General features: G+C 34.6%; 5 protein-coding genes across 7 annotated transcripts; 3 read left to right on the top strand and 2 right to left on the bottom strand.

The window, feature by feature from the left end:
- The first annotated feature begins 4,060 nt into the window (after positions 1 to 4,060).
- LOC109794990 (RmlC-like cupins superfamily protein) lies at positions 4,061 to 5,082 on the top strand. The gene is made up of 2 exons (XM_020354386.3): positions 4,061 to 4,337; positions 4,789 to 5,082. Exons 1-2 carry the CDS (start codon positions 4,138 to 4,140, stop codon positions 4,991 to 4,993), a joined length of 405 nt encoding a protein of 134 aa, XP_020209975.1. The 5' UTR covers positions 4,061 to 4,137; the 3' UTR covers positions 4,994 to 5,082.
- Positions 5,083 to 6,791: 1,709 nt separating this feature from the next.
- LOC109793723 (pfkB-like carbohydrate kinase family protein) lies at positions 6,792 to 9,213 on the top strand. Its single transcript, XM_020353190.3, has 5 exons — positions 6,792 to 7,159; positions 7,484 to 7,894; positions 8,386 to 8,520; positions 8,698 to 8,814; positions 8,943 to 9,213. The coding sequence occupies exons 1-5, from the start codon at positions 6,977 to 6,979 to the stop codon at positions 9,078 to 9,080; spliced, it is 984 nt and encodes a 327-aa protein (XP_020208779.1). The 5' UTR covers positions 6,792 to 6,976; the 3' UTR covers positions 9,081 to 9,213.
- Positions 9,214 to 9,825: 612 nt separating this feature from the next.
- Positions 9,826 to 16,753, bottom strand: LOC109791750 (CLP protease regulatory subunit CLPX1, mitochondrial). Of its 3 annotated transcripts, none has more exons than XM_020351095.3 (14): positions 16,198 to 16,752; positions 16,033 to 16,115; positions 15,832 to 15,911; positions 15,498 to 15,548; positions 14,851 to 14,925; positions 14,692 to 14,769; positions 13,388 to 13,444; positions 12,860 to 12,930; positions 12,658 to 12,757; positions 12,319 to 12,423; positions 11,207 to 11,269; positions 10,610 to 10,732; positions 10,380 to 10,532; positions 9,826 to 10,189 (listed from the first exon to the last, which is right to left on the bottom strand). In XM_020351095.3, exons 1-14 carry the CDS (start codon positions 16,620 to 16,622, stop codon positions 10,115 to 10,117), a joined length of 1,539 nt encoding a protein of 512 aa, XP_020206684.1. In that variant the 5' UTR covers positions 16,623 to 16,752; the 3' UTR covers positions 9,826 to 10,114. The 3 variants fall into 3 exon arrangements, with proteins under 3 accessions (XP_020206684.1, XP_082915968.1, XP_082915967.1); XM_083059842.1 differs by having other exon boundaries at positions 16,033 to 16,110; positions 16,198 to 16,332; XM_083059841.1 differs by lacking the exon at positions 14,851 to 14,925 and having other exon boundaries at positions 16,198 to 16,753.
- Positions 16,754 to 17,385: 632 nt separating this feature from the next.
- LOC109793844 (22.0 kDa class IV heat shock protein) lies at positions 17,386 to 21,175 on the bottom strand. The gene is made up of 2 exons (XM_083059844.1): positions 20,337 to 21,175; positions 17,386 to 17,507 (listed from the first exon to the last, which is right to left on the bottom strand). Exon 1 carries the CDS (start codon positions 21,138 to 21,140, stop codon positions 20,451 to 20,453), a length of 690 nt encoding a protein of 229 aa, XP_082915970.1. The 5' UTR covers positions 21,141 to 21,175; the 3' UTR covers positions 17,386 to 17,507; positions 20,337 to 20,450.
- On the top strand, positions 17,904 to 20,407 carry LOC145950045 (uncharacterized). Its single transcript, XM_083060967.1, has 3 exons — positions 17,904 to 18,369; positions 18,832 to 19,869; positions 20,391 to 20,407. Exons 1-3 carry the CDS (start codon positions 17,904 to 17,906, stop codon positions 20,405 to 20,407), a joined length of 1,521 nt encoding a protein of 506 aa, XP_082917093.1.
- Positions 21,176 to 21,693: the final 518 nt, after the last annotated feature.

The following is a 21,693-nucleotide window of genomic DNA, read 5'->3' as shown; positions in this document are numbered from 1 at the left end:
TGGGAATCACTGGAAGTATCTTTGGGATGAGCAAAATATTTTGTATCATTCATTGATGATTACACTATAGGAGAATGTGGTGTACCTAATCAAGAAGAAGTCATATGTGTTTCCAATATTCAAGGGATTTAAAGCACAAGTGAAGCTTGAAATTAGGAAGAAAATTATGTGCTTGAGGACAAGCAATGGAGGAGAATATGTAAATGATGACTTTCTGGCTTTTTGTAAGCAAGAGGGTATTTCTAGACAATTCATAATGTCATATATGCCTCAACAGAATGGTGTAACATAGTGGATAACAAAACTCTTTTAGATAGAATAAGAGTTATGTTGAGAATAATAGAAGTTGTCAATATTTCTTGATAGAAGCAATTAAAATCGCTTATTATGTAATAAACTGTTGGGATTCAAACAAGTCCCACATCGATAAAATAATACAACAAATAACAACTTATATAATACAAACATACTTCAATGATTCAGAGGCCTTTTGGGTGATGACCAAAAGCAAAACCGTGAGGGCTAAGACCCAAAGCGGACAATATCTCATCATTGTGGAGTATGTTTGTGTAATAACCTTATAAAAATAACTCATAAAATATCCTCTCAGACAAATACCATAAAAATAACCCCATCAGTGGTATCAAAGCCGCAGGTTGGATTCGGTGACAACCAATAACCTTATAACCCCTCATAACTCATAAAATATAATGTGCTATATAAAGACAGATTTCGCTGCATGAAAGGTTAGGTCCCTTGTTTGAGAGGAGGATTGTTGGGATTCAAACAAGTCCCACATCGATAAAATAATACAACAAATAACAACTTATATAATACAAACATACTTCAATGATATTGAGAGGCCTTTTGGGTAATGACCAAAAGTAAAACCGTGAGGGCTAAGACCCGAAGCGGACAATATCTCATCATTGTGGAGTATGTTTGTGTAATAACCTTATAAAAATAACTCATAAAATATCCTCTCAGACTAATACCATAAAAGTAACCCCATCATAAACTGATCACCGCCAACAACAATTGGTTCGAAGACACCAATGGAAATGTGGAAAGGAAAAACCAACTGATTATTCTTCCTTACATGTGTTTAGATGTCATGTGTACATGATTTACAACACCCAAGAAAGAACAAAGCTAGATCCAAAATCCAAAAAATGGATATTCTTGTGTTATGCTGACAGTGTTAAGGGGTATCGCCTGTGGGATCCCATTACTCGCAAGTTTGTTGTTAGCAGGGATGTAGTCTTTTTAATGAACTGCAAAAGGAGAAGAAAAATGACAACACTACCAAAGACACTACTACAATGGTAATAGAGAAGAAGTTTAAAGAATACGACTTTTCTAAAGAAGAACAAGAACTACATGAGGCCAATAATGGAGAAACTCAATAAACAAGATGTGAGATAAGGAGACCATCTTAGCATTCATATGTCATGACAAGCCTCGATGCATATTTTCTTCTAACTAAAGAAGGAGAGCCGTCAAATTTTCAAAAGGCTTTGAGGAGTTCAAAATTTTCTCTATGGATGACAACAATGAAGGAAGAAATTGAGGCCTTACATAGAAACAAGACATGGGAACTTGTTGAACTTCTAGAAGGTCGAAAAGCCATTGGTTGTAAATGGGTTTATAAGATCAAGCAAGATGACAATGATCGACTGGAGCGATATCGTGAAATATTGGTGGTTAAAGAGTATGCTTAGAAAAAGGGCATTGATTTCAACGAGATATTCTCGCTAATTGTTTGATTGACCATAATGAGAATTGTTCTGGCTATGTGTGCTGCATTTGATTTACATCTTGAACAACTTGATGTAAAGATTATTTTTCTTCATGGAGAAATTTAAGATGAAGTATATATGCTCCAACCAAAAGGCTTTAAAAAACAAGAGAAAAAAACTTGGTTTACAAGTTGACCAAATCTTTGTACTGTCTAAAGCAGGTGCCTAAATGTTGGTACAAGAGATTTGATTCCTTCATTATTACTCTTGGATATAATAGGTTGAGTTCACACCATTTTATGTACTACAATAGGTTTGATGACAATGACTTAATTATTTTGTTGTATATGGATGACATGTTGGTGGTAGGCCCCAACAAAGATTAGATTCAAGAATTGAAGACACAATTAGCTAGGGAGTTTGATGTGAAGAACTTGGGACCAACAAACAAGATTTTAGGGATGAAAATTTACGAAGACAAAAAAGATAGGAAGATTTGGCTTTCTTAAAAGAATTATTTATTAAAAGTCTTGTAGTGCTTCAATATGCAAGATTGTAAGCCAATTTCTACCCTACTTCCTCTTAATTGGAAATTATCCTCAAGCATGAGTCCTAGTAATAAAGCGAAGAGGAAATAAATGTCTTGAGTGTCATATACATCAACAATAGGATGCCTTATGTATGTCACGATTTATGTAAGACCAAACTCTGCACATGCAATGGGAGCAATCAATAGGCTTATTGTTAAAAGGATCCTTAGATACATCAAAGGAACCTTAGATGTTGCATTATGTTTTGAAGGATCAAAATTTGTTATCAGGGGCTATGTTGATTCAAATTTTGCGTTATCCATGTTATATACTGTTGTGGCTCTATGAAATACAGAAGTTGAATACATGATAGTTACCAAGGCATGCAAGGAAACAATTTGGATTTAGAATTTGTTATATTTTTGAAAGATCAAAATTTGTTGTCAAGGGCTATGTTGATTCAAATTTTGTAGGTGATCTAGACAAAAGGAACCTTAGATGTTGCATTATATTTTGAAGAATTAGAATTTGTTATTAATGACTATGTTGATTCAGATTTTGCAGGTGATCTAGATAAAATAAAATCTACTATTGGTTATGTGTTTACACTTTCTGGAGGGATAGTAAGTTGGTTATCCAAGTTACATACTATTGTGGCTCTATCAACTACAGAAGCTGAATACATGGAAGTTACCTAAGCATTCAATGAAACAATTTGGATTTAAAGGCTAATGGAGGAATTTGGGACAAACAACAGAAGAGTATTGTGTATTGTGACAATCAAAGTGTCTTACACATTGCAAGAAATCCAGCCTTTCATTTCCAAGACAAAACACCTAGGCATATATACAATACCACTTTGTTCGTGAAGTAGTAAGAGAAGGAAATATGGACATGCAAAAGATTCATACCAAAGACAACCTAGTAAGTGTAGTGACAAAGTCGATCAACAATCTCAAGTTTACATGATGTCGATCCTCATATGGCCTATCAGATAAGCAACATGGAATGACAAGAAAAAAGGAGATGTGTAAGAAGGAGTAGTGTGAAGATATGATTCACTTAATCATAATCTTCAAATGGGAGAATCGTTAGAAAAAAAAGTCTCACATTGGTGAAAACTTCTCACTTAGACCCCATTAAGGCTATAAATAAAGCCTAGTGGTCCCCCTCCGTATCATCCCAAAAAAAATTTCCTTATATCTTTATCTACTTTAAGAACTTTCTTTTGATAATAGCATTCTCCTATTTTAAGGAGTGAATTTTATAGTAATGAGTGGTGTAATTTTCTCATTTAATAAATTTTTTTATTATAATTATCATCTTTTTTATTTTTAATTTCTCATATCTTATTTTAGTTGTGTTAGTATTTTGTTATTTTGATACTTAGCAGAAACATAAGAACAAATTGTAGACAGAATTGAGATGTACATAAAAAAAATGGTATTTATAGAACTTTTTCTTAGGAAAATATTTTCTAACATATTATTCATTAAATTTATTAAAATTATAAAATCATGATTGAAATATATTAATTTTAAGAGCTATATAATTTTATAATTTATGATTAAAGACAAAAAAAATACGTTTAAAAAATATATTAAACACAATTTTGAAATATGTTCATATTTTTTTATTTAAAAAGAGAAATATAAATATAATTATATTATATATAAACATATGGTGTAATGAAATTTCTCAATAATTAATTTCCTTCTAGAATTTCGGATTGTCCAGAAAGTGCAGAAGATGAAAAATGAGTGAACGAAAAAAATAGATATACTTATAGAAATTGTGACTGAGGAATCTAACTCCAAACCAAGATAGCTGAAAAAAGTCTTCACACAAACCAAGGTAGAGAGAGCTCAATGGCATCATCATTTGTGGGTACTTTATTACCAAACCACTTCACACAAGCCAAACATTCAGCGGTTCCAACAAGGAGGAGAGTGCACTTAGCAACAAGAGCAGAGAGCTTGACTACTGTCATAGAGAAACTGGGCATCAAGATTGAGAGGAACCCTCCTGAGTCCAAACTCACTCAACTCGGTGTTAGACAATGGCCCAAGTAATACTTCTTTTCTTTTTTGTTTACATATAATTATTCCTTTTTTCCATATGATTTCAATTATTCTAATGGTACTTTTATTTTGCGTGTGAGGTTTGGAGTAGGATTTTGTTTCCCCATTTTTTGATGAATGAATCATGCTACGTGCCTAGGTTTTCATGGCCTATTCTTTGTACTCATGCCATGGGATTGAGGTTGACTTTGTTAAGTTGTTTGTTTTATGACCGAAGATATCATAGGAAAGACAGTTATGAGGTTCTTATTTCTTGCCTTAACCATTTAACAAATTAGGGAAACATGAAAGAGTGAATTTATCTTTTTAATTGACTCTAGCTAATATAGAAGTTGCAAGATGCAAGCTTTCATAAGTGTAAATTTTTGTTTTCTCCTTTGAAATGCATCTGATGAATCTCTTTCTGATTCCGTGTGAGACACATTTGATGTATAACAGATGGGGTTGCCCTCCAAGCAAATTTCCATGGACATATGAAGCCAAAGAAACTTGCTATCTTTTGGAGGGAAAAGTGAAGGTGTTTCCAAGTGGGTCAAATGAGTCAGTTGAAATTGCTGCTGGTGACTTGGTTGTGTTTCCTAAAGGGATGAGTTGCACTTGGGATGTATCTGTTGGTGTGGATAAGCACTACAAATTTGAATAAATATTCCTACACCATTGAATGAAGAGACATGACTTTCATGAATGGATGATTTAGTTGAATATAATAAGGATTTTGGACTTTGAATGGTATTTAGCTTTTGTGGCTTATGGTGTTATTCTTAATTAGCTTCGGTTTCTCTTCTGTGCCTTTTGCCTCATTAAACTTAAAATCAGTAGTAATACACAGCTAACAATGGTTTGTCTTGTTTCAAGTATGTTTCCTCCAACCCCATTCATCTAATCATCGATTAGTGAAGTCGAGCCACATTTATTTTAAAAAATATAAATTGAAATTAAGTAAAAAAGGTAGGTAAGTAATAAAAAATAGTAGAGTAAATAATTATTAAAAGAAAATAATAATTATTAAAAAAATTATTAATTTGTTAATAATAAAAAATAATAATTTATTAAGTATTAAAATAAAAAATAAGAAATAACCTATTTATATATTAATATAGATATTAGCAATCAATAGAATAGATAAAGTCTTCTTAAATTATAGTTTTTAGAAGTTAAAACACCTTTTTCCATCTCCATTGAAGCAATATTTTAACATTTAATGGATATTTAAAGGAGGGTGTGTGCATTTTGAGATGTCAAAAATAATATCTCAACTAAATTGTTATTTAGTTTTTTATATTATTTTAATTTAATTTAGTGATTTATCTTTTCAAATATTTAACTTAAGTTTTATATTTATAAAAATTCAAAACAGTCTAATTTATTAAAGTTTTAACAATCCACTTTAAAAAAATTTGAGTTTACATGTTGGAATAATTTTTAACAAGACAAAAATGATAAAATTGATCTTCACTGAAAACAGAACTAAATTAAACTTTTTTTTTTGCACCAAAAATTAAACTTATTTGAAAGCTTAAACTTTATATTTTTAATGGTAGATTCAAAATTGTTCTATAAAAAAAATGGTTAATTCAAAATTTTGGACGTTGATCTCTAAGAACTCAACGAAAGCTTTTGAATCTTTTAGCCTAGCATTTCCTAATAGATGGGTCAAGTACTAACAATGAAGCCAAATTTAAGGGACTAAGTTACTTGATTAGGTTGTGTGGTGTTTTTTTGTTGTTCTCATTCAAAAGCTTCATTATCGGATCAAACTTGTTTTTATTTTTATTTTTTTACGTCTTTTCTTTCCTTGTGATAAAAGTAAGGGATGAGATTGGGTTGATCACCAAGTATTTTTTTGGGTTTGTTACTTGTTTTCTGGATCCTAATAAAACGCAAAAACATTACTTTGTCAAACTATATATTTTTTTTAATTTAATCTGAATCTGCTTGTTCAGTACACGTACATCTCTAACGGGTAATTCCTTGCAATCAATAGTCCCCACTACAAAATAATTCTTATATTTAAATTAATTAATTATTAGATGAAGAATTTTGAATCCAACTCGTATTAAACACAAATATGTGTTTTCAGAGATTTATCATAATTATTTATTAATTAAATACTAATATTTTAAAATAAATTATTCATAAATAAAAATAATTTTTTATTATAATATAAATTATTTATCATAAATCTAAAATATAATCTATGTTTGAAAATATTTATTTATATAAATTTAAATATAATTTATATATTAAATATAATATTTATTTATATATAATTTATTATAAATTTTAATTATATAATAAACATGTTTGTTTGTGTATTACACATGCTAAATACAAGCATGTAATCTCATGTATATTGAAGTGAAACTATATTAAAATTCTAACAAATAAAGATATTAAAAATTATACCAAATTAAGGAAATGTGTGGTTGATGTTTTTTAATCGATGTTGGAATCTAAACAAATAAGTGTCTTCAAAATCAAAACAAACAAACATACTATCACTCCTAATCCTACGTTGAATCATAAATATTCCATCTGATGTTGTATTGTTAAGGTTTCTCCCACAAACTATTTTGTAAACGAGACATCAACAACAGTTGCAGAAGCAGAAAGAAAAGAGGAAGAGATGACAGGCTCAGCAGATGCATTAGTGATATCATTCGGTGAAATGCTCATCGACTTTGTTCCTGACACATCTGGTGTTTCCTTGGCTGAGTCTTATGCTTTTATCAAGGCCCCTGGAGGTGCCCCTGCCAATGTTGCTTGTGCCGTATCCAAACTTGGTGGTAACGCTGCCTTCATTGGCAAGGTTCTTAATTTCTACAAACAACCATTCCCCATCTTGCATTTTGCTTTCCTTGTACAGTTAGTATATATTGATCCTCAATATTTCTGAGTTTGATTTCGGTAATATACATTAATATGCATTTATACGATTTTCCAATCCGAGTTCCTTAACAATAAGCGTTAATATGTATTTACATTTAATGTTACCCAAGTAATATATATGAACACATTATAAAGGTGAAATTTCAATTTTGATTGGAGATCAACACCAACTATACCTTAATGTACTTAAATTTTGTCCTTTCTTTTATCCTTAAAAAAAGTAATGATTATAATAATGTGACAGGTGGGAGATGATGAATTTGGAAGGATGCTAGTTGACATTTTGAAGAAAAATGGGGTCAATACAGATGGTGTTTGCTTTGATGAGGAGGCAAGAACTGCATTGGCTTTTGTGACACTGAGGAAGGATGGAGAGAGGGAGTTCATGTTTTATAGAAATCCTAGTGCAGATATGTTGTTGAAGGAATCTGAATTGAATGTGGGTTTGATCAAGCAGGCCAAGGTATTCCATTATGGATCTATTAGCCTTATAACAGAGCCATGCAGATCAGCTCACTTGGCTGCGATGAAAGCTGCTAGAGAAGGTGGTGCTTTGCTGTCCTATGATCCGAATGTGAGGCTGCCTTTGTGGCCTTCTCATGAGGCTGCTAGGTCTGGGATCAAGAGCATTTGGTATGAAGCTGACTTCATCAAGGTACAACTTAAAATTTATTTCTGGAATCCTAGAACATAATGAAGAGTGTGAAAGAATAAAGCAATTTAGATCTTGAACTTGGATCTATTCTTTTAGAGTAAATTATATAGACAACCTTGAAGGTTCTATGAAATTGCACACGCACCCTACTTTTTCTATCTCTATACTAATCTCTTTAATTGTTTGAAAAACATTAACACTCCTTAGACATTACATTAGTTTCCTTATTTGTTTGAAAAACATTACACTATGATTCTGTAAGAGAGGTTACCTTAAATCTTAAAAAGTAAGGACGTTGTGTGTAATATCATGAAAGCTCAGAGTGTCTGTATAATTTAATCTTTCTTTTATTGAGTTATATTTGTTATTGTTAACAAAATAGCAGAAAAAGAATAATCCCTACTGTCAATTTTTTTCTTCTTCCAGAAAGCATGTTTCTTCTGCAATATGTCCAAGTGCTTGTAGAAAATAATTCATCATTGTCTATGTAGGTGAGTGATGACGAAGTTCAATTTCTGACACAAGAAGATCCTGAGAAGGAAGATGTTGTCATGTCCCTGTGGCACGACAAATTGAAAATGCTTCTTGTCACTGATGGAGAGAAGGGTTGCAGATATCTTACCAAGGTACTATCCACCCATGTTTTGAAAATAGTGCATGTCTGGCTAAATTGATTTAATTTAGCATTTTCTGAAGGAAACTGAGACAATAGTTTTGATCATTACTGGTTGGTTAACCTTAGATATAGTTGATGATTTTGACTAGAGGTTTGTTACACCATTGGATATATTCTTTGAGTATAGAACTTCAAAGGAAGGGTAACTGGATTCTCAGTGAAGGCAGTTGACACAACTGGTGCTGGTGATTCTTTTGTTGGTGCACTCCTCACAGCTGTGGCAAGGGACAGTTCCATATTTGATGTATGTCTCTCTCTCTCTCTCTCTCACACACACACACAAACACACACATACACAAACTAATTTTCAAGACTAGGATTTATTATGTTCTCATTGGTCGACACCTTTGTTTTATTGGATCTCATATGAAGGACGAACCAAAATTGAGAGAGGCTTTGACGTTTGCAAATGCTTGTGGAGCAATGTGTACAACACAGAAGGGAGCAATTCCTGCACTTCCAACCGCTGCAGACGCTGAGAAATTTGTTTCCAACTCAAAAGCCCAATAAGCTCTCCTTTCAAATTTGATAGCCCATAGGGACTACCCATTCTCAATTGAGAGTTTCGCTTTATAAGTCTGATTACCAATGACTTAAAAGTTGTTTCCGTTTATGAATAATAACCAACTTATTTTTCCTTCTATGCATATTGAGCGCTTGTAGCATCCTAGAAACAAAAATTATCCAATCTAATTATAACATATTGGTTTAACACAGATTAATCTATATCATCAAATAAACTTGTTAACTCTTAAAGAGTGCCATGCAAATTTCTGAAAGAAATAATGTATGTCGTACAACATTGTCGAGCTACTAGTATTTAAGATAATTGTCATATTTGAATTACCCATGAAGACAATTGATCTGTTTGTTGGGTATTCCAAACTTCAATCCTGTCCTTATCAAATCTCGCCTATATAGGTGGCTGAGCTTTTCATAACCCATTTAGACGTGCCACAAACCATTTGGTCCTTGGATAGGATTTTCATATTTGTATTCGGAAACAACTTTCATGTGAAACATTAGAAAATTTCAACCTTCGCCCACATAAAGAGGGGGAGGGGTGCAACATAATCAGTCCGAGCTTTCAGTGATCCTTTGAGAAATGCTAGCACGTTTTGTAACACTCTTATATTAGGTGAAAATTTATAATAATCCTACTAAATAAATGAATTCCATTCTCCATTAATTAATTTTGTTTCCAGACTAGTGAAAAGTGAAAACCACAAGAATTTTAACTAATACTAGTAAAGAGTAAGCTAGAAATAGATGGATTTTGTTAACATTCCTCCCCTTAATATTACCAGGGCAGCAGAAAAGAAAATCGCCATAATATTGCTAACATTCCTCTTATATTTTGGATGACGTGCTGCCTAAATTAGCAATGCTACATCCTTCATTTTTCTATATCCTTCCTATCCAATGAACTTAAAACAGAAGCTACACTGTTATACAAGGAATAATTACAGCAAATTATGAATGTGATTTTTACAGATGACATTGACAATGATAAATTATACACCTTGATTGTGGTAAATATAATATTACATGCTCATGGCTCTTGATGAAATCTCCGATTCCCCCTCTTGTAAGTCTGGTTCAGCTACGTCACCGTTAACCTGCAATACATGAAGCAAAATATCACCTTATCACATTCTCATAGCTCAACACTGCTGCAAATAAATGAAGACGTCTGTATGAAATACTTTATTATTAACAGGGAGTTCACAAGGTAACTTGGACAGGATGCCAGCACAAAAAGATAAATCTAAAGCTTTAACATGCATGCATTCAGATGCAATATCATACCTCCGAACCCTCCATCTTGGCTAGGCACAGCTCCAAAGCACCACTTCCACAGAGAATTTTTCCTCCACACCCAGGGGCATTTACTGATCCTACTGACTCCTCGTCAACAACAACTGCATCAATCAGTTCATTTCCCACTTTAACATCTGGAATCTGGTGCATACAAGCATTCAATGAATTAGGTGAAGATCAAAGGGATCAATGATAGTCATAAAAAAACTTTTTCATACCTCAAACATGGCTTCAGTTAAAATGCTTTCCAGTAGGGCTCTTAAACCCCTGGCACCAGTATTTTTTGCCATTGCCTTTTTTGCTATCAATCTCAGAGCTTTCTCTGTGAAGTGTAGCTTTACCTGAAGTTCAGGAGTAAAGTTTCAGACAAATTTACCTTTCTTAAAGCCACACTCCCCATCACTCTTGCAGGCATAACAAGTATATTAAACACTCGTACAAATCAAAATTGGTGGAAGGGTAGACAAGAAAGAGAGTACAGTTTGAATGATTCTGAAATAAGCTGATCAGGTTTGACCTAGCTAACACCAACACCAAATGGTACCGAAGACCATAAAAAACTAGTTCACTCGGGGAGGGGAGGTTCAAGTAGACTTCTAAAGAGTAATTAATTATATAATTTGAAAGAAAAGATATATTATGACTTATGAGTAAATATTAGATTAGGTCTACCATAGGCAACTAGTCAATCAATCCCTTCTTCAATCCAGATATAATGATAACTGCTATGCTGAAGTTTTCACACCACATACACTCAAACATAGAAACTCCCATAAACGATATGTATTTATAGAGAATAAGGAAGAATTGCTCACATTATTCATGTTAAATAATTTCTTGTACTGCTTGGCCAGAGCATTTTTTGGTTCTGTGAGGACCTGTAAAACCAACATTTCAATAGTCATATGACCAGATATCCATGCAAAATCTAGAAATTTCTCTAAATTCTAAAATAGGTTGTCCATATTCATTTAAAATTAAATAGGAAACAAGACAAAAGTCAGCCCTCTCAAAAAAATAAAAAAGACAAAAGTCAGAATTTTAGACTAAGATACACCTATGTAAGCAGCATATTCATAAAAACATCAGATTTCTCAATGCCAGTCACACTTCTTTTTTATTCAATTAAAAAGAATATATGGATGTCGAATTAGACGACCACCAGAAAGAATCTCATGCTTCTTTTGTACATATTGTTGAAAAATCTGAGAAATATTTGATAACATTATTTTATATCTTAGAAAATTTTAGAGTACCCTAGATGATATGTTTGAATTTATTTTTTATTTTCAATTTTATGACTTGTTTCCTTATTTAATTAGGACCTTTGTAATTATAGGTCTATCATATCATGTAATTAGAAATATTATCTCCTATTTTATTTGTATTTATTGCATTAAGTCTATATAATAAAAAAATAAAAAATAAAAAAATCTGTTGTGTAGTCAAGACATGGTTTCAGCATCTGTTGCATTTGTTTTTCTCTATTCCAACACATATGAAGAGATCTTCACGAATCAATACCCTCAAGGTACAAATCCATTATGAACTTTCCGTATCCCCATCCTAATTTCTTGTTCCTTTTGCATCTCGTAAACTAAATAAGAACCAAGCACTGGCACAAGTCAGATGGCCATATTGTCATTCATTACATTATTTATTGAATCCAAAAGGCAATAGCCATATTAACATCTAGATTTTACGAAAATATATTATTTTTAAAAAAATCCCTTATAAAATTGGAGATATTCATAGATAATGCCTTTAGAAAACTAAAATGACCTGGTATGTATGTGTGTGTCAACAATGAGTGAGAAAACAGAACGATAATCATAACAGAAGAAGCAGAATTAGGCCTTGGTGCACTAAACTACTAGAGAAGCAGGAAAAGCTACATAATCAAAGATATGAATAATGAGTATAATACCTGCATAAGTTGGTCTTCAGTTAGAGCTGACAAGCTAATTAAGATCGGAAATCGTCCTATAAACTCTGGTATGAGACCATATGCAATAAGATCAGAACTTTCCACCTGAAAATAAATAATGCTACTTTTAGATGCATTTGGAAGGTTATTGGCTAAAATAATTTTATTCTTTAACTTCTGTGTTCTTCTCTACTGCTGTAGAAGCAGAAGTGGCCAATTGCACAACATAATAGCTTAAGTGTATGATTTATCAGCTTTAATTGCTCAAAGTATCTACCAATCTAGTTCACCAGAAGAGAAACAAAAAATTTCATACAGACAATCATAGTCAATTCTCACCGATTCAAGTAAAGATGATGTGACTGTAGCATTTGTAACTCCGCCAGTTCTCATATTGGCACGGACTGGTGCTCCAAAACCAATTGAAGAATCTTGTCGTCTAGTTTATTTCACAAATAATCAAAATTTGATGAAAAGTCTAGCATAATCTAAGACATGCAGAACATCAGCCAACGAATATTCTTGCAAGACAAAAAAATACCTCTCTGAAATGGTTTTTTCAAGATCAACAAATGCTCCCCCACATATAAAAAGAATGTTCTTTGTGTCAATCTGCATATCATAAAAAAATGAGTGGACAGTTATGCAAAAAAAAAAAAAAAAAGACAATGATTCTAGAATCACATGCATACTGTACTGGGTGAATAGGTGATCATTGAAGCTAACTGAAAGTCTGACATTCACAAAATTTTGACAAATACTTGCTAAGGGAATGAAAGAGTTCCTAAAGAAAGAATCCATCCCACATTTTCATGTTCCTAATTATCCTCAAATCACCTATAGCCTCTGATGTGTCTATGCATTGGTTCTCTTCAGTTAACTAGGTGGTTGTTTGGTCTTTAAAAATCATAAATTATTCAAATAAATAAATGCATAATTCTGAAGTGTTTCAATTCAAGATACAAAGACAGCCCACAAAAACATACCAGACAAGAAAATTTTCATATCATATCATAACCAAGTACAAACTATAAAACAAATGACAGATGTTACACTTTCCAAAACATACCTGTATGTTATCACCTCGTGGATGCTTCCTTGCTCCTTTCTCGGGAACATTTATTATCTAGACCATAAGAAATCATCCCAAGTTCAGGATACTATTAGAATGGCAGTAAACATCCTACAGCATATTATTTTTTCTGAAACATTTAATACAATATTACAATTACAAGCTATTGATTGATTTGTAAAAAAATGACAAAGTTGCTAGAAACAGACAGGTGATGCTACAATAATTTTATCCACTGATATAAACTGGATCACAAACTAGAAAAAAGACAAATAGATTTGCAAAGTTGAATTTTATTGAATATTAAGGGTATTTTAGAGGCCATGTTCTCTCCCCACTCTGAGAGTATAATCCTTTTTAAACAGAAAAATAGATCTCTCAATCAACCTCTCCTCTTATTTATAGACAACATGTCTTGCTCATTATTTCAGCCGTATAACCTAATTAATTAGCCAATGTAACTAAGTAACTAATGACTATGAGTACCTATCAGTACTCAGCCCCAAAAGTTTCACCTTGCCCTCAAGGTGAAGGACTAGAAAAAGGCACGAACATATCAAGGAGTGCCAAATGACTCCCACCGGGGGTCCCATTGCCTAAAACTTAATAATATAAGTCCCAAGTCACTAAAATCTCTTTTGCACCACTAACAACAGCACGGTCAACACATTTGATCTACTCTCCTAACTGGGACATCCACAGGCTTTCTTCACACTTGTGCAGACCACTTAAGGTGAGATTCTACCATTTTTTTTATACAATAGGCACTACCCATTCATAATCTTATCTTGCCTATCTTGTGCACTCATTTAATGCAACATTCTCATCTCTCGGTTGACATTTTATGTCCAACATTCAGTGTCGTGCAATGTTGCATGTCTTATATCTTTGCAATACAACTTTCCCTTAATAACAAAAGCCAGCATCCTCCAAATTAATAGTCTCTTTAAACATTTTTTCCTTTGAATCTCAAAACTCAGATCCCACCAAGCAAAAGAATATACTTTTTTTGTTAATATATTTGACAGTACCATTAATACATCAATTATATGTTAAATAACCTTGCATAAATGAGGGAATAAAAGATCAAAATGGAATGACTGAGAACCTGTGCAAAAAAATTACTTATCATGTTGAACAATTTACTTTTAGAACACACAAGATATTTACCTTCTTATGGTCATTATTTAAGGGATATTAAACACGAGATAAGTAGAGTACTCAATGAGTTCACTTAGCACTTCCTTTACAAAGAAGTAAACCAATTATCAACAACTGTATTCTGGAATTATTTTACTTACAGTTCCTTCAAGCATTTTTAATAGTGCCTGCTGAACACCTTCACCAGAAACATCCCGGCTAATATTCAAGCTCTCAGCCTATAATATATAACAGTTAAAAAATTACAAGCCATAGTGGACTCACATTTATAAACTTAGCTAACTAAATTAGCAAAGAACCTTCTTAGTTATCTTGTCCACTTCATCAATGTAAACAATCCCTTGTTGAGCAGCATGAACATTGAACTCTGCTGCCTATTTGGGAAAAATAAAATTGTAACAAAGAGATGGAAAGTAGACTAAAAAAAACATAAGATATGTTCTGAAAAGTCTAAAAACAAACTTGACAAAGAAAAATATAAAATTATACGCAAGTAGAGTTTAATAACAAAAGTATTCCAACCATCAGAGATTGAAAAGAAAGCAAATGTAATATAAACATAGCAGTAATTTATGACAAAAAAATATTTATACTACATGCATTTGTATAGCAACACATCTTGAAAAAGACCATGGACAATCCTTTTCCACAGTTGATAAGGAGATTAAGTTAAACTCTCACTAGCTTCCTAACATGTACATGCAAATTATCTGCTAGAAACAAGAAAAAGCACCAAATATAGGGATCATTACATAGATCAGCCCAGAAACAAATATAGGAAGCATGGTAAAGTTAATCAAAATAATGGGGAGAAAATGTGATATATGCTTGTAATTGTAAATGTATGAAATTTAGGAGGGTGGCTGGACATTTTTAAACATGAAGAAAAACCTTGTTCATTTCAATTTTTACAAAAAATTATACTTATACAGAATAACTCACATACCGCAAGTAGTTTATACAATATTGATTCGACATCTTCTCCAACATAACCAGCCTGCAAATTAGAACATTTACCCATCTAGATCAATACCACCAAAACAGAACTTTTGTCCAAGGACAATGAAACCTTGAGTGAACCATGGAACCAAATAAAAAATAGCTAACACAATCTGAACATACCGACATAGAAGAAAATTTAATATTCCAATTAGCATAACATCTTATCACTTAACAACTTGAAAATTCAAATACAAGGCACACAAATTTAGATAGATTATTGTCATTTAAGTTGATCCTGCTCAACTCTAACACGACCCCATCAATGTATTCATACTTGCCTGTGTTAGTGTAGTTGCATCGGCAATGACAAACGGAACATTGACAAAACGAGCTAGTGTTTTGGCAAGTAATGTCTTCCCTATTTGATGGAAATTAGATCAGCACAGCAGCCATACTCATACAGCAATTTTAGAAAGTGGTAAGAAGAAAAGGGAAAAACAATGTGGAAACAATTAATAAGCAAAAGTCTGTATATATACCTGAACCCGTTGGACCCATCAAGAGAACGTTACTCTTTTCTAGCTCCACATTATCCTCGTCATCCAATGCATCTGCCCCTGACCTAGTATTAAAACCAACACTTGAGCAACAAAAAAGAATATTAAAGTGCAACATGATAGGGATAGCAAAAGAAAAGAACAAACCCGTTGTGCAAAGAGGCGTGGTATATTCTTTTGTAGTGGTTATAAACAGCAACTGAGAGCACCTTCTTTGCCCTCTCTTGCCCAATAACAAACTTGTTGAGACCCTCGCAGATTTCCTTTGGAGTTGGAAAATCCTTACCCAAATTGGACCCCCCGACCCAACCCGTGTTGTCGTCGTCCCTGGGCCCAGAGGCCCGAATGAAATTGACTGTGGGAGGAGTGTGCGTAGGCGGCCAATCCTCTGGAGGCTCCCCACTGCTACTACTGTAGAGTCTCAAAGTGGGCCGGAGAAGCCCTCTATTGGCGCCACCGCCACCGTGAGCGTTGGAGAAGTGGGTGTGTGAAGAACAAGAAAAAAGAGTTGGTGTTAATAAGTTGAGTTGCAGCTTCTTCTTGTTCCATGCGGAGAAGAGTATTCGAGACATAGAGAGAGAAGAAAGCTACTAGTTATGGAATTAAGATTAACTCAGAATGCCTGCCTTGGGTTAGGAACCAGAAACAAGGATAAGGAAAACGGCTTCGGGACCCGTTCCTGTTAATTTCATTTATTTACGCTTTTCACACGGAACGATAAGGAGACAAAAACAATCTTAATTTTAAGTTTCCTCCTTAATATTTCAAAATGTTTCATTTCATTTATCTTATTAATTTAGATTGATTTTTTTCTTTTTTTATAATTTTTGGGATTATGAATTCTAGGTTCTTCACTGATGGGTAATTTCGTAATCATCTTTTGGTTTTGATGTGAATGGTGATTGATTACAGAAACTAGAAAAGTAGAAATCACTTCATTTTTAGTTTTGTTTCTTTACATGTTCATTCCATTTCCACGTGCCAAGACATAAGAATAAATGCAAGTACTAATGTATGTTTGTATCCCTCCTGCCGCTTTTGCTTCAAGTACGTTAGATAATTCGTGTATATATAATAAGTAAAAGAGTAATTCTACCTTCCAAGTAAATTTTTTAAGCACTTTAGATAATTCGTTTATATAAGTGAAAGAGTAATTTTACCTTACAGGTAAATTTTGAAAATTTTATTTAAACTATGATATAAAAAATTATTTTAATAATCGTTGTTAAACTTATTGAATCAATGACTGTTATCTTGCGAACTTCAAATCATAAATGAATTTTAGACTTTCTCAAAAGAAAGTATGCAAAGAAAATAAAACTGCTAGAGATCGTATACAATAAGAAAACTCCTCATAGATTAGGATACTTAGGAAAGCTTGTACATTACTGGACACACTCATCATCAGCAAAGATTAACAAGTGAGTAACCCACTCCACCAAAGGTCTTGGTGGAACCTGTTGGATAATCTTAAATTTCTAGAGATATCTGAGATATCCGAGATATTCGAGATATCCAAGATATCCGGGATATCCGATTTAGTTATCTGGAATTATTTGATTTTGAGTTATTTTGTTTCAGATTAGATAAGATAGTTTTTTGGTAAGTTTTGATTTGATAAGATATTTTATTATCTTCTTGTTAATTCAGTACGTTGTACAATGGCTATTTAAAGGTCATCTCTTATTCAATAAAAATCACAGTGAGTTGCTACGATCACCCACAATTTTAGTGTTACTCGTCTCTCTTAGTTTTTCTACAAATTGGTATCAGAGCTATATGCTCTGAGTGCCGAGTGTGAGAGGAAAACAGTGTGCGCCTGTGAAGGGGGAAGAGAGAAGAAAGAGAGAGTAATGGCAAAGGTTGTGAATGGAATGACCGTACCACAACTGTCAAAGAAAACCAATTATGATAATTGGTGTTTACAAATGAAGACCCTGTTGGGTTCCCAAAGTCTATGGGACATAGTGGAGAAGGGGTTCCAAGAACCCGAGGAGGACGAAGACCAATCTGTGGCTCAGATTGCCGCATTGAAAAAGACACGAGTGAAGGACAAATCAGCTTTGTATTTTTTGTACAATGCCGTGGATGAGTCAGGTTTCGAGAAGATTGCAAACGCTGCATCTTCAAAGGAAGCATGGAAGATCTTAGAGGTTGCGCACAGAGGTAACCACCGTGTCAGACAGATCCGACTTCAAACTCTCCGAGGAGAGTTTGAGAGTTTGAAGATGGAGGATAAGGAACAAGTATCCGAGTACATAACTCGGGTGGAGAAGGTGGCTAACCAACTAGGAAGGAATGGGGAGCCAATGCCAGCAAGTAGAATTGTGGAGAAAATCTTGAGATCATTAACAGATGATTTCGAGAGTATTGCATGCGTAATTGAGGAGTCAAAGGACTTGTCAGTTCTCTCAGTGGAAGAGCTCGCTGGGTCACTCGAAGCCCACGAACAAAGGAGGAGGAAGATGAAGAATACTCTTGATCAAGCATTACAGGCGCAACTTGATTTGAATGAAACTCGGAACACTCAGGGCCGAAGATCAGGAGGACAAGGACGAGGTGATCATGGAGGACGAGGCAAAGGACGAGGTGATCATGGAGGTGATCAAGGACGAGGTCGAGGACGAGGTGACCATGGAGGTGGACAAGGACGAGGTGATCGTAGCCAAGGAAGTCAGCCAAGGTCCGAGGTGGAATGTTATAAGTGTGGCAAACTCGGCCACTACGCAAAGGAATGCAGATCGGCAAATTGCTACAACTGTGGCAAATACGGTCACATAGCAAAGTATTGCCGAGCTAAAAGCCGAAGTGAAGAAAAAGGGAAGAATCTTCTCACAGAAGAAGAGGACGAGGAAGCAGGAATTTTGATGATGACGCAGAGCTCGGAGACCAAGCTACGTCCGAGTTGTGCCTCCGAGGTCCAGCTAAACTTGAGTTGCGTCGAGAGATCAACAATTGAGCCTCCAAGCTCATATGAGAAGTCAGAAGCCGAGCTTGATTCGAGTTGCCTAAACAACTCGATCTGGTATTTGGACACTGGAGCGAGCAATCATATGTGTGGAGAAGAAAGTTTCTTCAATGAACTCATCAAGGTAAGGGCTGGATTCGTGTCATTTGGGGATGATTCCAAGGTGGCGGTAAAAGGGCGTGGAACCATCAAGTTTATACAGAAGGATGGACGAGTTGGAGAAATAAGGAATGTCTACTACGTTCCCGAGCTTAAGAATAACATCTTAAGCATGGGGCAGATGATGGAGAAAGGAAACTCGGTTCTGATGAAGGATCGAGTGCTTTATTTGAAGGACAAGCATGATCGTTTAATAGCCCGAGTGGAGATGAAAAAGAATCGGATGTATAAACTGGAGATGAACATCATTCAAAATAAGTGCTTAAAGCTAGACGTGAAGGATGAAGCAATGATGAGGCATTCTCGTTTTGGGCATTTAAACATTGGAGGTTTGACCGAGCTATCAAAGAAGGAGTTGGTGCATGGACTACGTGGTGTTGGGTATTCAAGAACAAGTTTTCCGAGCTCGTCCGAGTACAAAGCAAAGGAGCAAGACATCTACAACTCCACTGACGAGTTACATGTAGTATGTCTATTGACAAGAACAGAAGACATAAAATCTAAAGAGGTGGTACTTGATGAAAGATGGAAGAAAGCAACGGATGAGGAGATCGGATCAATTGAGAAGAGTGAGATGGGAAGTAAAGCTGAGCTAGTTGAGGAGTTTAAAGAAGTGAAGAGGGAGTTTGTGATGACCGATTTGGACATCATGAAGTACTTTCTGGGTTTAAAGGTGGACCAAAGAGCAACGGGTATTTTTGTGTCCCAAAAGAGGCATCGGCCACCTCGACGCAGGGGGTGCTGGACGTTGCATGGCTCGCGGGGCCATGGTACACAGAGGAGTATCGCGCTCTGGTGGAAGAAGCATCGAAATGAAAGAAGAAGGAGAAATTTAAGATTATGGGGGAGTTTTGTTGGATAATCTTAAATTTCTAGAGATATCCGAGATATCCGAGATATTCGAGATATCCAAGATATCCGGGATATCCGATTTAGTTATCTGGAATTATTTGATTTTGAGTTATTTTGTTTCAGATTAGATAAGATAGTTTTTTGGTAAGTTTTGATTTGATAAGATATTTTATTATCTTCTTGTTAATTCAGTACGTTGTACAATGGCTATTTAAAGGTCATCTCTTATTCAATAAAAATCACAGTGAGTTGCTACGATCACCCACAATTTTAGTGTTACTCGTCTCTCTTAGTTTTTCTACAGAACCCTTTTATTCACAATTCAAACAGAGTATTACAAAGCGTTTTCCCTTTCTACCAGTGATCATCATGAAGTGATACTCAGAGGAACCAACATGATCATGCACCAGCACCAACTAATTCAAAGCTCCTGCTTGGCAGTGGCCCCATCACTGTTGAGCCTGGCTTGTTGGTGATCCTCCCCAGCAATGCTCACCACCCTGGGACCCTTGATCTTATCAGGTGACAACTTATCAAGTGTCAAACTAAGCACCCCATTCTCCAGCCTAGCCTTGACACTATCCAAGTCCACATTTTGTGGCAACCTGAACTGCCTCCAGAACTTGCCACAGGACCTCTCCACTCTGTGCCAGTGATCCCCCTTCTTCTCCTCCTCCCTCTTCCTTTCACCACTCACCCTCAGCACCCTATTCTCTTCCACCTCTATCTTTATCTCTTCTCTCTTCAACCCCGGCACATCAATCATTATAACATGCCCCTCTGGGGTCTCCTTCCAGTCCACTCTAGCAGGTGACATGGCCGTGGATGCTTCATCTTTCTCAATCCCAAATGGAATTTGTTCCAGCACGCGAAATGGGTCAGGGAAGCGATCAGACCACAGATCGGTCAAGAGAGTGCTGGGAGGATCTATGAATGGGAGCAGAGACCCATTTGCTTTGGCAACAAAGAGCAACAAAAAGAACAAGTTGAGGTGTTGTAGCCTCATTGATATTACTAAGGGAACAAGTAGTGGTAGACAATGATGGATAATGGTGGCAACTTGGTTGGAGTATGGTACTGAAATGTTATGCCTTCGAGCACGCTGTGACATAAGTACATATATACAGCATGCAGAGCGAAAAGAGAGAGTGTCAGTGTAGAGAAATGAAGAAAGTTCTACCTTAATTTGGAATACGTGAAGGAGGTGCAAGAGTTTTCCAACATGTTCCAGAGGCTTCATGTGTTGTTTTGTTAACATAATGGTACAGTAATACATTCATCGGACTATAGCTATTTTAGAAATTTTTGGGCACTTTCACACATGTCTTCTCTTTTTGTATTCGGTGTTTGTCTTATTTATTTATTTAATTTTAAAGATGGGACAATGGGAACACAGCATGGCAGGTTTCACTAAAGATGAAAAATTGGTATCTAATCTTCCTTTCACCCTGCCATTTTATTTTTAACCTCGTATTCTCCTTTTCTTTAAATAAAAAATACGCCAAGCACATTTTAGATTAATTAAATCGTAAAAGGTCTAGCTCAATGATTAAATAGAACGATTGAGCGAGTAACTATTGTAAACTTCTTTAAGTATTGAGAATACATAATAGTTATAGTGTCAAGAGCATTAAAAGTAAAAAAATTAAGATCTAAAATATCAT

The sequence above is a fragment of the Cajanus cajan genome, chromosome 7 (assembly GCF_000230855.2).
Source record: "Cajanus cajan strain Asha chromosome 7, NIPB_CcT2T_4, whole genome shotgun sequence".
In the NCBI taxonomy this organism is placed as follows: domain Eukaryota; kingdom Viridiplantae; phylum Streptophyta; class Magnoliopsida; order Fabales; family Fabaceae; genus Cajanus; species Cajanus cajan.
This window is presented reverse-complemented; position numbering and strand designations above follow the sequence as displayed.

Excerpts from the sequence above, each read along its gene's own strand:
- LOC109793723 (XM_020353190.3), top strand. The coding sequence starts at position 6,977 with ATGACAGGCTCAGCAGATGCATTAGTGATATCATTCGGTGAAATGCTC. Across the intron at positions 7,895-8,385 it reads ATGAAGCTGACTTCATCAAG|GTGAGTGATGACGAAGTTCA; the intron begins GTACAACTTAAA and ends TTGTCTATGTAG. Across the intron at positions 8,521-8,697 it reads GTTGCAGATATCTTACCAAG|AACTTCAAAGGAAGGGTAAC; the intron begins GTACTATCCACC and ends CTTTGAGTATAG.
- LOC145950045 (XM_083060967.1), top strand. The coding sequence starts at position 17,904 with ATGGCAAAGGTTGTGAATGGAATGACCGTACCACAACTGTCAAAGAAA. Across the intron at positions 18,370-18,831 it reads TGGGGAGCCAATGCCAGCAA|CAAAGTATTGCCGAGCTAAA; the intron begins GTAGAATTGTGG and ends ACGGTCACATAG.
- LOC109794990 (XM_020354386.3), top strand. The coding sequence starts at position 4,138 with ATGGCATCATCATTTGTGGGTACTTTATTACCAAACCACTTCACACAA. Across the intron at positions 4,338-4,788 it reads GGTGTTAGACAATGGCCCAA|ATGGGGTTGCCCTCCAAGCA; the intron begins GTAATACTTCTT and ends GATGTATAACAG.
- LOC109793844 (XM_083059844.1), bottom strand. The coding sequence starts at position 21,140 with ATGTCACAGCGTGCTCGAAGGCATAACATTTCAGTACCATACTCCAAC.
- LOC109791750 (XM_020351095.3), bottom strand. The coding sequence starts at position 16,622 with ATGTCTCGAATACTCTTCTCCGCATGGAACAAGAAGAAGCTGCAACTC. Across the intron at positions 15,549-15,831 it reads ATGCAACTACACTAACACAG|GCTGGTTATGTTGGAGAAGA; the intron begins GCAAGTATGAAT and ends TCTAATTTGCAG. Across the intron at positions 12,424-12,657 it reads CATCATCTTTACTTGAATCG|GTGGAAAGTTCTGATCTTAT; the intron begins GTGAGAATTGAC and ends ATTTATTTTCAG.